A 17,516-nucleotide genomic window follows, 5' to 3' on the forward strand; every position below is an offset into this window, starting at 1 on the left:
CAAAATCGCTTTGAAGGGTGGACTAGGCACTGTCATCAGTGCATAGCTTCCCAAGGGGAGTACTTTGAAGGTGACCATAGTGATATTCAGCAATGAGTTATGTAGCACTTTTTCTAGGATGAGTTCGGGAACTTAACTGTCCGACCTCGTAGCTGGGGTTAATAATAATACCTTCCCTAAAGGGTGAATGTGAGCATTAGAGGAGATAATCCATTTTATTTGTTTATTTATTTATTTATTTGAAAGCTTATAAGAGTTTATTTGAGCCAAACTGATGACAGTTGCCAGGAAACAAAATCTCAAGGGACTGAGCAAATGCTCCGAGATAATCCATTTTAAAGAGTTTGGTGCTGCGCTCATAACCCGTGGCGAAGACAGATCGCTGATGATGACCATCACAGCTCCTTTCCGGCGCTTGCCCCTCTGCTTGTAATCCCGCATTCCGGGGTTGAGCCTGGAAGACTCTGGAAGGCCGCTGAACACCTGTTCACACTTTCTCCAGCTTGTCTGTGTGCCAGCACTGGTTAAGCCCCAGGAACACAGAGCTGAATAGGGTATGGCCCTGACTCCTGGGAGCTGTTTACAGGCTGTTGGAACCTCAGCAGGAGCCCAGAAAGATCATGGCTTGCAAGTAGGATGAGGCAAACAGCCCCCAGGGTGCCACACGAAAGGAAGCGCTCTCACTGTGCCCTGGCAGTACTGAGAGACAGCACCTCCTTAAAATGTAGGCATTTGCCTTACCCTATTCCCAGCCCAGCAAAAAGGACCACAAGTGCTGAAGGCACAGTGGAGGATGAGAGGGGGCGGGGGCTGCAGCATCAGAGGCCTTCCTGGAGGAGGTGTCTCCAGGAAGTGAGCAGCTGGCTTGGAAAAATAGGAAGAATTTTGAAATGCAAAGCTGGGGCACTCCTGACTAGGAACCTGTAGGAGCAAAGACTGCCTTGAGGAAAGCCCTGAGCAAGTTCGAATTGTGCAAACAGCTTGTCCGTTAACTGCAAAAGAGCTTACGTTGTGACTTGAGTACTAGAGATTTCTTTTGTAAGATGGTGGGGGCTCAACTTCCAGTAACTGTGGCTAGGGATTCCTTCCCAGGTCCTGGGGCCTGCGAGGCTGGCAGAGAGGAAATGGGTTCTCCTGACAGTTGTAGCCTAGGGGAGCAGAAGAGAGTCAGCCTGACACATGAGCCTCTCATCCTTTGGGTTGTACTGTCATGGCTCTGAAAATCCCTCGTGAAATGGGCATCCAGTAGCTGGGAGACAGTCTGGGGATTCAAAGGAGGGTGCAACAAAGAAGCAAGTAAATGCTAGTACGATGTGATACATGGGGACCTCCTAGAGGGGCAGACCCCCATACCTGGTCACCCAACAGCGGGCTTATGGAGAGCAGGCATTGTTGGGTAGGAGACACCCCTAACAATGAGAGAGATTTTACAATAGAATGGACTGGCTGGTGAGAAGGGGCGCTACCCCTGACTGGAATTCAGTTCATTTGAACCTCCTGTTCATTGTGTGCTCACTAAATGCCTTGGTCTGGAGTAAAAGAAGGAATAAGTTTTGGAGGCTGTTATCAAGGGTAAGGGTCAAAGGGCACTGCCCTTAGGGAGCTCATGACTGAACAGGAAAAGACACAACTTCCCTGATGAATGGGAGGGAGGGCCCGAGGCTGGGGAGACAGCCTGAGCAAAGGTCTCTGGCTGGAGGCCCGATAAAACCAAGTGTGACCTGGTAAAAGAAAGTGGGAGACAGTGTGGTGGTTCTAAGGTCATAGGACCGTCAAGGAAGGTGGTGACAAAGAAGCAAATAAATGTCAGGTAAGGCTCGAACATAGGGTAGGGGGAAGCCCCGTCCTTAAAGTTCTTGCCTTCCAGCCTGGGAGCCTTGGGCTTTCTTTTCTAGGTGGTAGAGAGCAAAAGGTACTTTGAGGAGGGGAGTCACACAATCTGGCCATTAATACAGGAAGATGAATTCAGTGTGAGTGTAAAGCACAGGCTGAAAAAGCGAGAGATCAGGAGAGGGAGGACAGATGGCTGGGTGGAGCCGTGGCAGAGCACAGGGAGAGCGGGCTAGAGGAGAGTGATGTGAAGGACGCTGATGGACAGATTAGATGTGGGAGGACGGGATAGAGGTATTTGAGGGTGAGCCCAGCTTCCCAGCCTCTGAGCTGGCAGAGGCCTCTGCGAAGCAGGCCGAGGTCCAACTTAGCAGGCGGCAGGTCAGCAAACCTGGAGAGCCCTCCTGTGTTTGGGCATCTGGCTCCACAGGCGGCAGAGCTGTGCTCCAGGTGGCTCTGTGGGCCTCTGACCAGAGTGGCCCCTTACTCCCCTCCCTATCGCTGGCCCGTGGCAGATGCCCCATCTCTCCCTCTCTCTTTCTTCCTCCCAGGACTCACAGAAACCCTCAGTACCCAGCCATGGGCCGAAGACACCATCAGGCAAAAAGGTGAAGGTTCCACACCCTCCTCTGTCTCAGTCGTGGAAGCTGGGCCACGAGCAGACTTTGGCAGCAGATTATGTGCCAGTGGTGGTGAACTCCGGGGGCCTGAACCTGGACAAGCTCAGGTTCAATTTCTACACCTGCCAGTGCTTCAACGCCCTGAACCCCTTCTACACTTTGCAGAAGCCTACCTGTGGCTACCTGTACCGCCAGGACAGTGATCACACCCGCAAGCGCTTTGATGTGCCTCCTGCCAACATGGTTTTGTGGCGCTCCTAGCCAGTAAGAAGCCCCCCGCCCGTCCACATGCACCCTCAGTCCAACGATTCCTGCTCCTGGAGGAGATCGTGCCTGGGCTAAGACGGCTGTGACATGCCCACTGTCAACAATGGTAGCAATGAAAGTCTGTCATTCCTTTCCCCGGCATCTTAATGAGTGGGTAAACTGAGGCTATAGGGGTGGTTTACAGAAAGGTTATGTCCAGAGATGCCTGAAGACTTAGAAGGGCTTGATTCTGAGTCCCCTCACCCTGAGAGTAACCCCCACCCCTCCACCCCGCTCCATGGTTTGAGTCCCAAGCCCATGCGGGTCATACCCTCCCCATGGTCCAGGCTGGGCAACCCCTCTAAAGAGAAGAAAGAGATACATCAGCCGATCAGGGCCCCCAGCTCTCTCAGGAGGCCCTCTCGCCCCAGGTTGGAGCAGCCACTGGAGAATGCAGGAGTAAGGTACCAAGTGAACCCAGCCAGTCTCAAGGAGAAGAGGGATGAAGGCCAAGGGCGCTTGACCATAGCAGTGGCCTGAGGGAAGCCCTGGTCACTGCCGCCCAAGGTAAATCTGTGGTGTGCTGGATGGAGCCTGCTCTGACCGGCCTGTGACAGCTGCCTGTGGGCCTCTCCTCCCAATTCCACAATCGGCAATTTCATGTTGGCAGCTTGAAACCGGCCTTAGTGGGAATATTTACACCACTGACATCAGCAAACACCTACACATTGGGGGTTTCTTTTTTCCAGAGAGCCAGTTGTTAAATATTTACCAGCTCACCACTGGGTGAATCCCGCTGGTTTCATTTCTAGGAGTCACATCTCATTCTAGGTAGAGCGGTATATTCAGTGGAACATACTTTTAGAGCCCAAGAAGTTGGGGCAGGTGGGATAAGAGGACAGGATGTCTGGGAACTCAGACACGCAGCCAGTGCAGTGGCCGGGCCTCCCTGGATGCCTCTCTCTGCAAAGAAGATGGTAAGGATACCAAGCCTTCCTGGAGGTTATCCTACCAGCCTTGAATCCAGCTTTTTCTGTGTTTATTGTAGACTCTCTTTCAAGTTAGAGGCTGTCCACAGGTGTCTGATGGTCGTGGCTGGCCCATTTGGCAGCTGTGCCAGGTCTCCCCTGCCTGGCTGTGGGTGTTTGAGGAGCCAGCATGGGAAGGAGCTGGAGGGGCGGGGGCGTCTCACTCTTCATGTGCAGACTTCCCCTTCTTAACTCCCCAGTTTTCAGAGCATCCCTTCTCTCTTCCTGACCTGTGGCCAGAGGCGAGGGCCCTTCTGGTTCAAATCTCCAGAATAATCTTCGGGCGGGGTCAGGAGGGGATAGATGCCTTGAGATGCCTGCCCATCCAGCTGCCTTTGGAGGGCATCTGGGGACGCAGGTGCTCCTTACACAAACTTCCCCGTTTATTTACTTCTACCCCATGTCCCGCTCCCCACCGTTCAGGGCACCTCTTGTGTCCACCTCCTGAGTTCTGAGGCAGGAATAGATCGGCTTCGTGTCTGCACCAACCTCTCAGTCCTCCTTTTCCTTGAAAACATTTAGGCTTCAACTTTCTGCTCTCTAACCAGGCAGTTAGCACTTGTCCATCTGCCTCCTGTTTTCTATAATTTTATTAAGATCTCTCGTCTGCTGTCTTCTCTTTGCCACCATGGATGTGTAGCTTTGAAAAATGCATTTGTTGCCATTATAGTGGAATTTGGAAAAGGAGCAGAGATAAATACAAGTTTCCCATCTATGTAAAACCCAATGTCTTCATCTTCCATCCAGTCAATCATCCAATAGACATTTGCTGAGCACCTAGTACTGACTGGATCCTTGGGCTGCAAAGATAAACAAGAACCACCTCTGCCGGCCCAGACCTGATAGCCTTGGTGATGGGGGGGCGAGGCCAGCATTTTCACTCCCCCAACTGATGCCTCTTCCTGTCCCCTGGAGAATGGTCTCCCTCTTGAGGTTCACCTTGGTAGAGCAGCCTCCATGGAAGCTTCCAGGAGCCTTTTTAAAGAAGCCGGCTCAGGTCCCACGTGGGTCTGGGTGGAATGGTTCCAGGAGGCAGAAGAACTGCTCAGTTGTGTTTCTGAGGGGCTGGCGAGTGGGCAGGCAGCCCTGGAGGAGGATCAGTTAGGCCTGGGATTGCCTCCCGTCTCTTCCCAACTTCCACCTCTGGCGCCTGCCCCACCCATCCGTCTCCTTGATGCCATTGGATCCCCTCACTCTGGTATGGCATCTGCCCCAGGTGGGATTCCTGCAGACAAAGCAGCCCAGGAAGTACAGGCTCTCTCTCCATGTCTACCACGTGAGCTGTCCGATCCAGCCTTCTGGACGCCTCCCATATACTCACCTCTTCCTGGAGGCCTTAGAATGTATCCCAGTCTTCCCTGACTTGGCACCTCTGTCTTTGTGGGGAGAATGGACAGTGGGACTGAGAGGGGCCACTGAAGAGGGGGAAGCTGGGCTCTAGGATTGGGAAGCTGTGGGATTCCATTCCCGCCCTGCCCTGGCCTGGAGACATGGGATGGGGGCCCCTGCAACCAGTGGTAGCCAGCTCTCTGTCAGCGGGATCGTGCAGACAGAAGGGCCACAGGGGAAGGCACTGGAGTGAGGGCCTGGAGGGGTCTCCCGCTCCACCCAGGCGTTGCTCAGAGATTTAAAGACAGGCTATAAGCATGGTGATGAGGTGCAAAGACTTTGGTCCCGCCACTTAAAATTTTCGTCAGACTCGGATTGTGATTTGTCTGCTCCCAATTCCGCTTGTCTCACGTAGAAATAATACCCACCCCACAGAGCTGTGGTGAGCTTATTCAACAAGCCAAGCATGGTGCCTTGAACACAGTAGGTGGTTGATAATAGTTCCGTCCTACTTCAGCTGTCTTTAATCCTTGCTTTCATCATGCATGCATGCATTTACTCACTCCATGTTTTCTTGAGCTCAAGCCCCTGATAGTCAAATGTTACTTTCAAAAAGGTAATTGAGCAGGCGGCGGATGGCTCAGTCGGTTAGAGCGCGATCTCTGAACAACAGGGTTGCCGGTTCAATTCCCGCATGGGATGGTGGGCTGCGCCCCTGCCCTACAACTAAAGATTGAAAATGGCAACTGGATTTGGAGCTGAACTGTGCCCTCCACGACTAGATTGAAGGACAACAACTTGGAGCTGATGGGCCCTGGAGACACACTGTCCCCCAATAGTCCCTAATAAAATAATAATAATAAAAAAGGTAATTGAGGAGAGTTTATTGAGGGGACTATTTAGAAAGAAGTGGGATGGTTAAGGGACTGGTGATGTGCCCAGACCATGGCAACAGAGGGAAGGGAAGCCATTCTTATTCCTCAGCCTGTGGGGTAAGGAGAGAGGGCTTTGTTTTAGGAGCCCAGAGGGAGCTCTGGTAGAAGCTGTGGCTGAAAGTAGAAGAAAGCAACCAAACTTTCTCTCTCCTACACTCCAATCTCCATCTAGTGCTTCTCAATGGATGGAGCCTGGGTGACCCAGTTCTTGGGGGTCAGCTTCCTGGGGCTCAGAGCAGACAGAGAAAGGTGAATGAGTGGGGAGGTGGCAAACAGAATAAGCAGCCCAGAACCATGTGGAACCTATGCTACCATGTTCTAGGAAGAAGCAAGAGATGAATAAGGCAATGGTCTCTACCTTCTGGGAGCTAGCCGGATTCTTGAGGGCAGGCTGGCACTAACAGCTGCTTGTAATTCCAGAAAGAAATGGATGTTATGTCTATAGTATTGTAAAGTATGAATGTTGTCACAGACTCTAGGGTGACCCCCACTGTTTCCCACCTCCTGTTATCCTGCCTTTGTACAATCCCCTCCCTCTGGCTGTGGGCAAGACCTTATGCTATACGTTACATCCCCACCACTAATATGTAACAACCAATTTGTACTTCTTAATCCCTTCCCCTTTTACACCACCCCCCACCCGCTCCCCATTTGGCAATCATCAAAATGTTCTCTATATCTATGAGTTTGTTTCTGTTTATTTTGTTCTTTAGATTCTACATATAAGCAAAATCACACCGCATCTGTCTTTCTCTGTCTGACACTCCACTCAGCACAACACCCTCCAGGCCCATCCCTGTCGCCACAGATGGCAAAAACTTTCCATGACTGAGTGATATTCCATTGCATATATGTACCACCTCCTCTTTATCCAGTCATCCATCGACAGACATCCAGGCTGCCTCCACATCTTGGCCATTGTAAACAATGCTACAATGAATAAATGGATGCACACGTCCCCTAGAAATAGCATCTTGGGTTTCTTTAGATAAATACCCAGAAGTGGGATTACTGGGTCCTTCTTTGTCACTTGTTATAGCCTTTGTTTAAAAGTTTATTTTGGCTGTTATAAGTATTGCTATCCCAGCTTTTTTTTTTTTTTACATTTTTATGAAATATTTTTTTCCATCCCTTTACTTTCAGTCTGTGAGTATCTTTTGATCTAAACTGAGTTACTTGAAGGCAACATATTGTAAGCGTTTTGTTTTCTTATCCACTGAGGCACACTATCTTTTGATTGGAGCATTTAATCCATTTACGTTGAAAGTAATTTTTGATAGATATGTAGTTATTGCCATTTTATTATTCATATTTTTTATCTGTTTTCCCCCCAAATCTTAAAGAAGTCCCTCTAACATTTCTTGTAATGCTAGTTTGGTGGTGATGAATTCTTTCAGCTTTTTCTTGTCTGGGAAGCTCTTTAACTGTCTTTCAATTCTAGACGATAGCTTTGTTGGGTAGAGAGTAATTTTGGGTGTAGGTCCTTGTTTTTCATTACTTTGAATATTTCATCCTAATCCCTTCTGGCCTGCAAAATTTTTGTTGAGAAATCAGCTGACAGTTTTATGGGAGATCCCTTCAATTACATACTTTGGCCAGAACCATATCATGTGGCTACTCCTAGCTGCAAGAGAGGCTAGGAAAACAATTTTTCGTGTTTTTCAAGCTTCTTTTTAGTAGAAGCAGGCAACAGGACAGGGAGTTGGGAATGAAGTTGGATTTAGTACTGTTTTTTGTTTTTTTTGTTTTCCTCTTCTTCTGCTTTACCCCACAACCTCTGGTTCATGCCGTTGTTTCTCAGTCTAGTTGTGTAGGACACAGCTCCCTGGCCCATGCTGGTATTATGAGCCTTGCGCTCCCCCTGGCTGAGGCAGTCAGTCACCGGTCGTCGGTCGGCTGCTCACAGCAGCTCATGGCAGCTCACAGCAGCTCTCACCGGCTGCCAGCCATTCTCGCTGGCCACCGGCTGCTCACGGCAGCCCTGCTCCAGGGAGAGCTGTTGTTCACAATCTTAGTTGTAGAGGGCGCAGCTCAATGGCCCATGAGGGAATCGAACTGGCGATGTTGACGTTAGGAGCACTGCGCTCCAACCACCTGAGCCACCGGGCCGGCCCCTGGATCTAGTACTGTTTTAATGACGGTCTCCACATTCTCTAGTGTCTGACCACAGCTGGTAGATGTCCTGTGTGAGAAAGATGGATGTCTGTCCTTACACACAATCCAGGGCCATGGTGAAAGGGGCTAAAGGGACAAAAGGCATGATTGGCTGTCATCTTAGGGACACTGCTGTGCCCAAGATGCACTATAACTACACCTAGATTCTAAAGTCAACAGCATGACAGTCACTGTAACAGATATGAAGTAATAAAGTGATAGCTAATATGGGGCAATTACTCTATGTCAGACCCTGCTCTAAATGCTTTCCATATATTAATTTTAATTCACTTAATCTTAACAACCCTATCAGGTGGGCACCATAATCTCCATTTTAAGGATGAAGAAACTGTGACCCAGAGAGGTTAACATACTTGCTCAAGGTCACCCAGCCAGTAGTGTGAGCAATAAACTTGCGGTGCTTTAAGTCACTGAGATTTTAGAGTGATTTTTCACTATAGCATAGCCTGGCCAATTCATATGTATGTACTCTGATATCTAATATATGTTACATATAATATAGATTATAGAACATATTTATATAAATTAATGTATATGTAAATATATATTTATATGTCATTATATATTTATATTCTACAATTTATATGAATATAAGTACATGTACATGCATACACTGTATATAAAAATCTTCCTTAGTTTTCACTTGGAAGAAAAAGTGCTTTGCAGCCTGGAGTAAAGAAGGCTCTCCTGCAGCCTTGCAGTCTTGGAAGGACTTGAAATGCTGTTGGGGTTCCTGAGAGGGGCTCGGCAAGCCTGTGCTGCTAGAAAGACTCATGACATTTTGTGCAGTATGTAAAATTGCACAGTCTTTGTATTAGTCAGGAGAGGGTAGATAAGCGGCAGTAACCCCCTTCCCCCGCAACACACACACACAAAGGAACCTCTTCAAATACACTTTGTACTAGTGTATCAGTGCACAACCTGAACACATGTCCAAGTGTCTGCTCGGAAAGCAGAAATGTGGTTAGTGGTTCCCTCTGGCCAAAGTAGGGGACCTGGCATGGTCCACATGTAAAGGAGGAAGGGAACTCAGGGGAAGAGGCAGAGTGAATGAGTGCTGGTTCTGGGCTTTTCCAGTAGCATCCAGCTTAAGTGCACCTAGATGTTGGTTCCATAAATAAACCAACCTGAAAGTCTATGGCCGGAAAACATTCCACTACGGGTCAGGGAAAGCTATTGCTGCATAGACAGGCCCCTAGGCTTGGCCTGGGAGCATTCCAGGAACACCAGGTAGCAGCTCACCCATGCACACGTGTGCCAGCTCTCTCACTCACACACTAGGCACACACTCAATGGCCCCTATTCCCATGCCCTGGGGAGGTGATGGTGTCAGGTTCGGAATCAGATGCAGGGCTGAATTCAAGCCTCCCAGGATGGGAAAGATGCAATCTCTGGGAATATGAGAATGTGTTCAGAGAAGGACCAGTGATTGTGTATCTGTATGGGTATGTGTACTTGTGCAGGTGTATGTAGGAGGGGTTCCCTCTGAGTGCTCAGGACTCGTCTTGGAAGCCCACACACACTGACTGCATCACCCAGGTGCTCTCAGATGTTAATTACCCATGGTGTCATTAGAACCCCTTCGTTGTTATGGCCAAGTGCACTGCACAGCCTGGATGGCTGTACATAGCATCCCTGTGAAGAGCCCACAGCCGGCCCAGCTCTGGAAGAGGAACCATCGTCTATCTCATATGTACCTCCATTCCGAGTCTGAGAGAGAAACCAGAAACGTTGAGAACCCACTCAAAACAGGAGGAGAAGGGAGTAGAGGTCACAGGATCAGAACAGCCGTTGGCTGGCCACCCACTCTGTCCTGGTAACAAGCGATAAGGAGACTACAACCTGGATAAGAAAATCCTCTCACCTATTAGCTCAAAGCTGTAATCCTGGGCCTCTGCTCCTCTCAGCTTTATTCTATTTTCACTCCTCTTTCCCAGGGAGTAGTCCCATTGGCTGCAAGGATTTAGTGAGGACTTGTAACAACACTGGTTCTCTGTCATCCCCTGGATTTGGGTGTAGGCTTGTACAGCCCCCATCACCTTCTCCCTTCTGCTTACCTCCTCCTGACGTTTCCCTGCACTGATTCCTCAGGCCCTTTCCTGCTCAGATATGGAGAACTCAGGCCCGTGAGTGAGGAGGGCACAGTTCTAGAAAGCCAAGTCTCCCTTGTGCAGGGAACAGCGGGCCACAGTACTTGTCCGTCTTGGGCCTCGGCTTCCTGCGGGCCTGGGCAATGGGCAACGTGATGGAGGGTAAGTCGGTGGAGGAGCTGAGCAGCACCGAGTGCCACCAGTGGTACAAGAAGTTCATGACCGAGTGCCCCTCCGGCCAGCTCACCCTCTATGAATTCCGCCAGATCTTTGGCCTCAAGAACCTGAGCCCGTCAACCAGCCAGTATGTGGAGCAGATGTTTGAGACCTTTGACTTCAATAACGTGAGCAGGGATCTGGGTGGGGAGTGTTGGAGGGACACCTGGGGACATCTGACCAGCGTAGGGGTGAGGAGGAGCCAGTGTGAGAACAGCAGTGTCTGCTGGCGGAGTGACTTCATTTACACAGCCCTTTGTTTAGCGGGGAGGCTGAGTGTCGACATTAAGGATTTCATGGATCTCACGTTCATTGAGCGCCCACTGTGAATTAGGCACTCGGACCCCATTCCTGCCCTCACTCTCCAGGGAAAGAAAGAGAGGTCTGCAGTGAGTGAGCCCACAACCAGAAGTGAATGGCTCCCTCTGTTTCTCCTCTGCGCACATTTCGGTTTATTCCAGAGCAGGTGTGAGCCTTTACAAGACAGTCATTGAGCCCCTACTAAGTGCTTGGCACTGTCAGTTGTGCTTTTGCACAGGCCCCTAGATGCTCACAAAGACGCAGAAGGAGGAGTGGAGAGCAGAGAGTAGGGTGAGGAGGCTCCAGCCCGGGCTGGTCTGGGATAAGCAGGCCAGCATTTCTCGGGTCACCCATCGCGCCCTGTGGGTATTAGACCTGCGCATGGGCAGGGTGGCCTGGTCACTGGGGAATCCAGGCCACTCCAACTCCAAAATACCGAGTAACCTCAGTTCACCTTTTCTCAAGTGGGTGGAAAGGTCTGCGAGAGGCCGAATATGTCTCCCCTGGACGCATTGGATGAGGACCGCTAGATAAGCCAGAGGGGACGCTGAAAGAGGAGTTAGGCACCGTGAGTTTGGACCCCTACTTTTCATCAGCTGGATGACCTTGAGCCCATTCTCTCCCCCTCAGCCGCCACTTATTCACCATGGATGTATCTGCCGTGGATGTTGGGAGCATTAGCTAAGATAGTTGTTGGTTTTCAATAGCAAACGTTTCCATTTGTTTGGAACAATTTAGTCAAGACGAAGTGGTGGAAGAACCCAGGCCCACAACCCTGTCTGCCTGCACCCCGCCCCTCGGCTGATCCCCACCCAGCTGGCGCTCACTCGAAAGGTGAAGACATCATGATGTGTTGCCATGTGTCCACCGCAAGCCGGGAAGAGGCTGCCCAGAGATTTCCAGACTCCCCTCACTGCCCGGAGGTCCAAACACCATTGTAGGCGAGGTTTCTAGGGAAAGCTGGGGCTCAGAAGCTATTTAAAACTTGCTACTATTCGGGGTGAAGGGGCCAAAGCAGATTATGGGCTTAGAGTCCCAGCCTCAAGGTCAGTGTCAGAGGGCTTTCCTGCAGGGGGAGCAGGGAGCAGCGTACTGGAGCTGGAGGGAGGGAGACCAGGAGGGATGGCGCCAGCAGGCTGGACCCCCAAATCCTCCAGAAGCAGCAATAATTGCTGAACAGGAGGGGGAAGAGCCTCAGCACCTTACACCCAAATGTATCCAAATAACTTAGCTTCTCACCTGCTAAAGAAACCCTTTGGATCAAGACAGGTCTTCAGAAAGAGCCTCTAAAGTCACACATATGACACCAGAGAGCGGCAACCCACCCACCTTGTATTAGCCTAACCTGAGTCATTCATATGCCATCTCTTCAATTTTTGTACAGCACCTGTACTGTCCCAAACCTGACTTCCTCGATTATGCCACACGTTCCCCGACCTCAGGGCCTTGGTGCTGCCTGGGACCCTCCTCCTCCAGAATTCTGCTTGGTTCTGCTCAGATGTCTCCTTCCCACTGACACCTGCCCTGATGTCCTGGTTTAAACCCTATTTAACGGGGACTAGCCTCTCTCCCTGCATTCCCAGTCCCCTCCTCCCCCCAAGCACGTCTCATCTCCTAATACATGATGCTGACTAACATTTGGCCACTCTGTTGATTGTCTGTCTCCCTGCTGGAATGTGAGCTCTACGAGGGCAGGGATTGTTGTGTCTTGTTCATTATTGCATCTTCAGCACCTAAAACAGTGCCTGGAACACAGTAGGTGCTTAATAGATGTTTGTTATATGAATGAATGAATAGATGAGAAATCAGGAGTTTATGGGCTGGTTTTATATTTCGTAATACACGTTAATTTAAACATATGTTTATTTAAATGAAGAGCATCTTTGTAACATCTAAAGGGCCTCATAGACACCGTGATGTAAATCACAGTTGGGACATCGTTGCCTGTATCCATTGTCATGAATACAGAGCCGTGTAGCAGACTGGCTAGGCGATGGCACACAGGACTGGGACATTCTGAGACAGAGAGGAGTTAAAACAGATGTGCAAACGATGGCTTATGGGCCAATTTTATAAATAGTTTTATCAGAATATACCACACCCATTCGTTTACATATTGTCAAAACTGAAATATTTGCTATCTGGACCTTTGCAGAAAAAAATATCTGCCAGCTCCTGAGTTAGAAGAGAGTTGTATCCTAGGGAACTGCGCAGGCTTGGTGGGGCGGGGTACAACAGTGGGAGTGGGGGTGTGACCTGGGGGACAAGCATATGCTCTGCTTGCTTCGAAGTTTTGCCTGGTTTTGGCTATGCCTGGTAGTCACCCAGGCGCCCCAAATCAAAGTAAATCTTGAATAGGATTTAGGAGACCCAGTTTCTGGGCAAGGCTTTGTCATTTGTTAGCTGCGTGGCCTAACTTCTCTCAACTTGAGCTTTTCATCTGAAAATGGGACCAAAAATATTAATACCCACCTCCTGGGGGTGCTTGTGAGATTAAACGAGTAAAGCGAATAAAACACTCCGCACAGGAAGCAAGTTAGTATTGTTACAGTAATGTGGTATTGGTCCTGAATCTAATCCGTACCACAATCTTGAAAAGCACATAATGTCGTTTCCATTTTACAACTAAGGAAACTGCGCCTCAAAGAGGCCTCGTGACTTGTTCAAGAAGTGTCCCTAAGAAGTGGTTTAGGTCTTTCTGGCACAAAAACCCATAACTGTTCCAAAGCTCCTTTTTAGCCATTAAAAAAAAAAAATTACAAAAGCAATTCAATTCCCTCATTGTAAAAATTTCCAAGAGTACAGGAAGGTAAAAATCGAAAAGCAAAAATATCCTCACTCTGTGTCCCCCGCCCTGAGGAAAACTCCGTGGCAGTTTCCTCGCTTCTCAGCATATTTGCACAGGGGCCTTGCTCCAGTCTGACAACGGTTCTGGGAAGGGGTTGGCCAAGGATTGAGTAAGCCAAGGTGTGTGCGAAAGCCCTTGAACACGGGAAAGCACCACGTAAGTGTTATGGTCCTGATACTCACTGTGGGGCTCAGAGTGCTGAAGGCCCCGCCAGCACAGCACCGGAGCTCAGAGGCCGCCCTGCCCAGCCGCTGCCACATCCCTAATAGCAGTCCTCCAGCTTCTGCTTGCACACCCTCATTGACAGAGAGCTCATTATTGCATGAGGCTGGCCCTTCCACAGGGGCAACCCTGCCTGTTAGAGCTCACGCGGACCCAAAATCTGCCTCACGGTAACTTCCCAGTTCCAAAGTCATGGGTGTAAGTGGAGGAACAGGGACTGGACTCCAAGTTCAGGTGCTCAGCCTCTCTGCAAGACACAGGCTTCCCTCTCCCAGCCTCACGGGGCTTGTGTGTGTGTGTGGGGGGTGGGGCTGGGCAGAGGCTGCCTATGCTTCCTGCTTCCCTGACCCCACTGGTAGGGCTGGCAGGGCCGAGCAGAGTCTCAGCCAGTAAACATTTGCAGGACCCTGGAGAGATATCCCACAGGAATGTCCCCTGTGGCCAACCCCTCCAAGACTCAATGAGGGCATCACCTCCCTCAGGAAGCCACCTTAAGCCCCTCTCCTGCTCTGACCCTAGCAAAGTTGGGTGTTCCTATTCTGTGATTCTATAATGTCCTGTCCAGATGTGTTGTTGCTGAATACACATCATGATGGCATAGTGGTCTCTTTATAATAATAGTAATAGCAGTAATAATAGCTAATGTTTATTGAGTACTTACTATATACCAGGCAGTGCTGAGTGCTTTACATACATGAACTCATTTAATCCCTTGACCATCCCATAGACGTAGGTACACGTAATTATTATAGATGAAAAAATCGAGGGCCAGAGACATATTGAGTCCTTTGTCCCAGATTCCACAGCTTTGAGAAGGTGAAACCAGGATTCAAATCTGCACCCTTACCTGCACGTAGTAGGTACTCAGTAAAGTTTGAAGAATAAAGGAAAGAATGAGAAAGGCTCCCCTTACCTCCACAACTACCTTCTGCCCTTTCCCCATCTTAGAAAAGCTCCTCCAAACCACGCCCCCATCCCTCGGAATTCGGTTTCTCTCCTCCCACCTACAAGCACCTTCTTGCAACTTGGAAGGGCTCAAATTTGAGAAACAGGAAAGCAGACCAGTGACAGCTAGAACCTAAATGCCTGTGAAGAGATAGCATCAGACATTCATAACCGAGTGGGAGTTAGTTTATCGAATTTGATCAGCAGGCCCTGGGGCAGGCAGGTTATGTGGTACGCAGGGCGTCCAGGACAGATGGGGGTGGGCATCAAGGGGAAGGGTCGCGGGGCGGGGCCGGGACTGGGCTCAAGGTGGCCTCGCCCCGCCCCGCCCAGGACGGCTACATCGACTTCATGGAGTATGTGGCGGCGCTCAGCCTCGTTCTCAAGGGGAAGGTGGAACAGAAGTTGCGCTGGTACTTCAAGCTCTACGACGTCGATGGCAATGGATGTATTGACCGCGATGAACTGCTCACCATCATCCGGGTAACTCCAGGTGCAGAGGGTCGGGCTGGGGGCGGGGGCGGGGCTGGGGGCAGAGCCCCAGAAGGATCCGAGAGCCCAGAGGTTGGGTCTTCAGGGCATGGGACTGCAATCTCAGAAGGGGACAGGATGGAATGAAGGGGTTGGAAGCTCTGACCCTCACCACGTGCGTGACCCGCGCCACATTTCTTTCCTTCTCTGGGCCTCAGTTTCTTCATCTGTACCTAGAGACTATACAAGCTGTTAAGTCCCAGCTCTGCCTCTACTGCCTGCTCTGCTCTTCGGGCCACCTCGGCCCTACTCAGGCTGGGAGCCAGAGGAGCTCTTACTGCCTCCACTCCCACCCTGAGACCAAATTAGGATGAGTCCTCTCACTTCTTCCCTGCAGGCCATCCGAGCCATTAACCCCTGCAGCGACTCCACCATGAGTGCGGAGGAGTTCACCGATACCGTGTTTTCCAAGATCGATATCAATGGGGATGGTGAGGAGGCCGGGGTTGGGGGTGGGGATCCCCAGGGGAGGGGTCACCAGGGTGTAGGGCTCCCGCCACAGAGCTGGGTTTTAGGGATCCTTGGACCCGTCTCTGGCTCCTTTGCCTGCCCATTCACCGCCACCTCTTCTGGCATTGGCCTGTCCCCCTCGAAAGACTCAGCTCTGGGCTCTGGTCGAATGCTACCAGGTAGACGTGGACACCCGACTCCCTTTCTCTCTCCCAGGGGAACTGTCCCTGGAGGAGTTCATGGAGGGCGTCCAGAAGGACCAGACGCTCCTGGACACACTGACACGAAGCCTGGACCTTACCAGCATTGTGCGCAGGCTCCAGAACTGCGAGCAAGATGAGGAGGGGGCTGGCGCTGGGGCCGTTGAAGCAGCTGGCTGAGCCCACCACCCCGATGCTTCTGTGTTGGGGAAGGGGTGTATGGTGGTGTTGGAGTCACCATTGTTGGTTTAATCCTAGATAGAGTCTACTGGACTCAAAGGCTCAGCTCGCCTCTTTAGGGTGCACGGTGGCAGCAGAAGGGCAGAGATAGGGATCCAAAGCTGGGGATGGTGAAGGATGGTATCTGATCCCTCTGGGTGACTCAGCTGTGGTGAGTGCTCCCGGCTAGGGACACTCCTCAGCATCCCTCTGCCCTCAGGCTCCTCCCATGCCCCTTCTAGCCCCTCCCCCAGCTTCTGCAGTCCCACTGTCTTCTAGACATGGAAGCCCTGAAGCAGAGATGGGCTTTCCGGGGATTCTGATGGAATCCTACAGATCCTGTGGCCGCAGCTTCCATCCTGGTATGGCAAGGAGCCCCAGGACCATCAGAGCCTACCTGTGTGCTTCACATTGATTCGTTCTTATCACTTAACAGGCATTTATTGAACACCTACTATGTACTAATGCTAGATGTCAGACGTGCAAAGAGGACCATTCTCATCCTCAAGGAACTCACAGGCTAAGCATCATTATAATAAAATATGCTGAGAGAAGCTCTGAATGGATTCCTGTAAGAGCACAGGGAACGGTGAGCGAGTCTGACTCAGAGACTGCCTCCCAGAGCTGATCCATGACTTTGAACATGAAAGAGGAGTTGGGGGGATGCGTGTGGAGAAGAAGGTGACGTGTGTGGGAGGTTGGAGGTACATTCTATGTGATGTATGTGTGTTACATGTAGGGGCTGTGTAATGTGGGGAGGAGCTTTCTTAGGTGTAAATTGAGGGTATCTCTTAGGATTTACATTTTACCAAATTTGAAATAATAAGGGGTCAACATGTCCATTTTTAGGGAGCATCTCCCAGGGCCCCAGTTATAGGAAAAAAACAAACTCCTTCAAGAAGTTACAGTGTTACCAAGGAGACAAAGAAGGACTGTTTGGATGGCAGTACAGCTCTGAATCATGACTGAATGAATGACCAGGCATGGTGTGTGTACTCCTACCTGGTCATTCACTCGGGGAGGGTCCGTTTCAATTGGATGTCGGCCAAAACGTGAGAGAAGGTGGGGTGGTACTGTAGAAAGTCCTCCTTTATCCCAAGGAAGTCCTTATTTATTCAGAAGTGACTGCACAACACCCCATACTTCCCCTGCTGGCCCCTGGGTGCCATACGGTGCTGTGTGGTTTCCCACAGGTCTGTGACTCATTGCATGTGACCTGCCCATCCTTGGTCCCAACGAAATCCCTCTTGCTGCAGTGACACCTGACATCAGTTAGGGAGTGGAGCAGTCTGCTTCGGGGGGGGGCATCATCCCCACTCTTTGTACACCCCA

General features: G+C 50.5%; 2 protein-coding genes across 2 annotated transcripts; both read left to right on the plus strand.

Moving 5' to 3' along the window:
- Nucleotides 1–2,103: 2,103 nt before the first annotated feature.
- On the plus strand, nt 2,104–2,711 carry GUCA1ANB (GUCA1A neighbor). Its single transcript, XM_033100283.1, has 2 exons — nt 2,104–2,211; nt 2,346–2,711. The coding sequence occupies exons 1-2, from the start codon at nt 2,104–2,106 to the stop codon at nt 2,709–2,711; spliced, it is 474 nt and encodes a 157-aa protein (XP_032956174.1).
- A 7,668-nt stretch (nt 2,712–10,379) lies between these two features.
- Nucleotides 10,380–16,156, plus strand: GUCA1A (guanylate cyclase activator 1A). The gene is made up of 4 exons (XM_033103461.1): nt 10,380–10,597; nt 15,118–15,267; nt 15,653–15,746; nt 15,982–16,156. Exons 1-4 carry the CDS (start codon nt 10,397–10,399, stop codon nt 16,143–16,145), a joined length of 609 nt encoding a protein of 202 aa, XP_032959352.1. The 5' UTR covers nt 10,380–10,396; the 3' UTR covers nt 16,146–16,156.
- The last annotated feature ends 1,360 nt before the right edge of the window (nt 16,157–17,516 follow it).

The sequence above is a fragment of the Rhinolophus ferrumequinum genome, chromosome 3 (genome assembly GCF_004115265.2).
Source record: "Rhinolophus ferrumequinum isolate MPI-CBG mRhiFer1 chromosome 3, mRhiFer1_v1.p, whole genome shotgun sequence".
Lineage (NCBI taxonomy): Eukaryota > Metazoa > Chordata > Mammalia > Chiroptera > Rhinolophidae > Rhinolophus > Rhinolophus ferrumequinum.

Coding starts and splice junctions, on each gene's coding strand:
- GUCA1A (XM_033103461.1), top strand. CDS start 10,397: ATGGGCAACGTGATGGAGGGTAAGTCGGTGGAGGAGCTGAGCAGCACC. Junction 10,598..15,117: donor AGACCTTTGACTTCAATAAC/GTGAGCAGGGAT, acceptor CGCCCCGCCCAG/GACGGCTACATCGACTTCAT. Junction 15,747..15,981: donor GATCGATATCAATGGGGATG/GTGAGGAGGCCG, acceptor TCTCTCTCCCAG/GGGAACTGTCCCTGGAGGAG.
- GUCA1ANB (XM_033100283.1), top strand. CDS start 2,104: ATGTGGGAGGACGGGATAGAGGTATTTGAGGGTGAGCCCAGCTTCCCA. Junction 2,212..2,345: donor TCCAACTTAGCAGGCGGCAG/GTCAGCAAACCT, acceptor GGCCCGTGGCAG/ATGCCCCATCTCTCCCTCTC.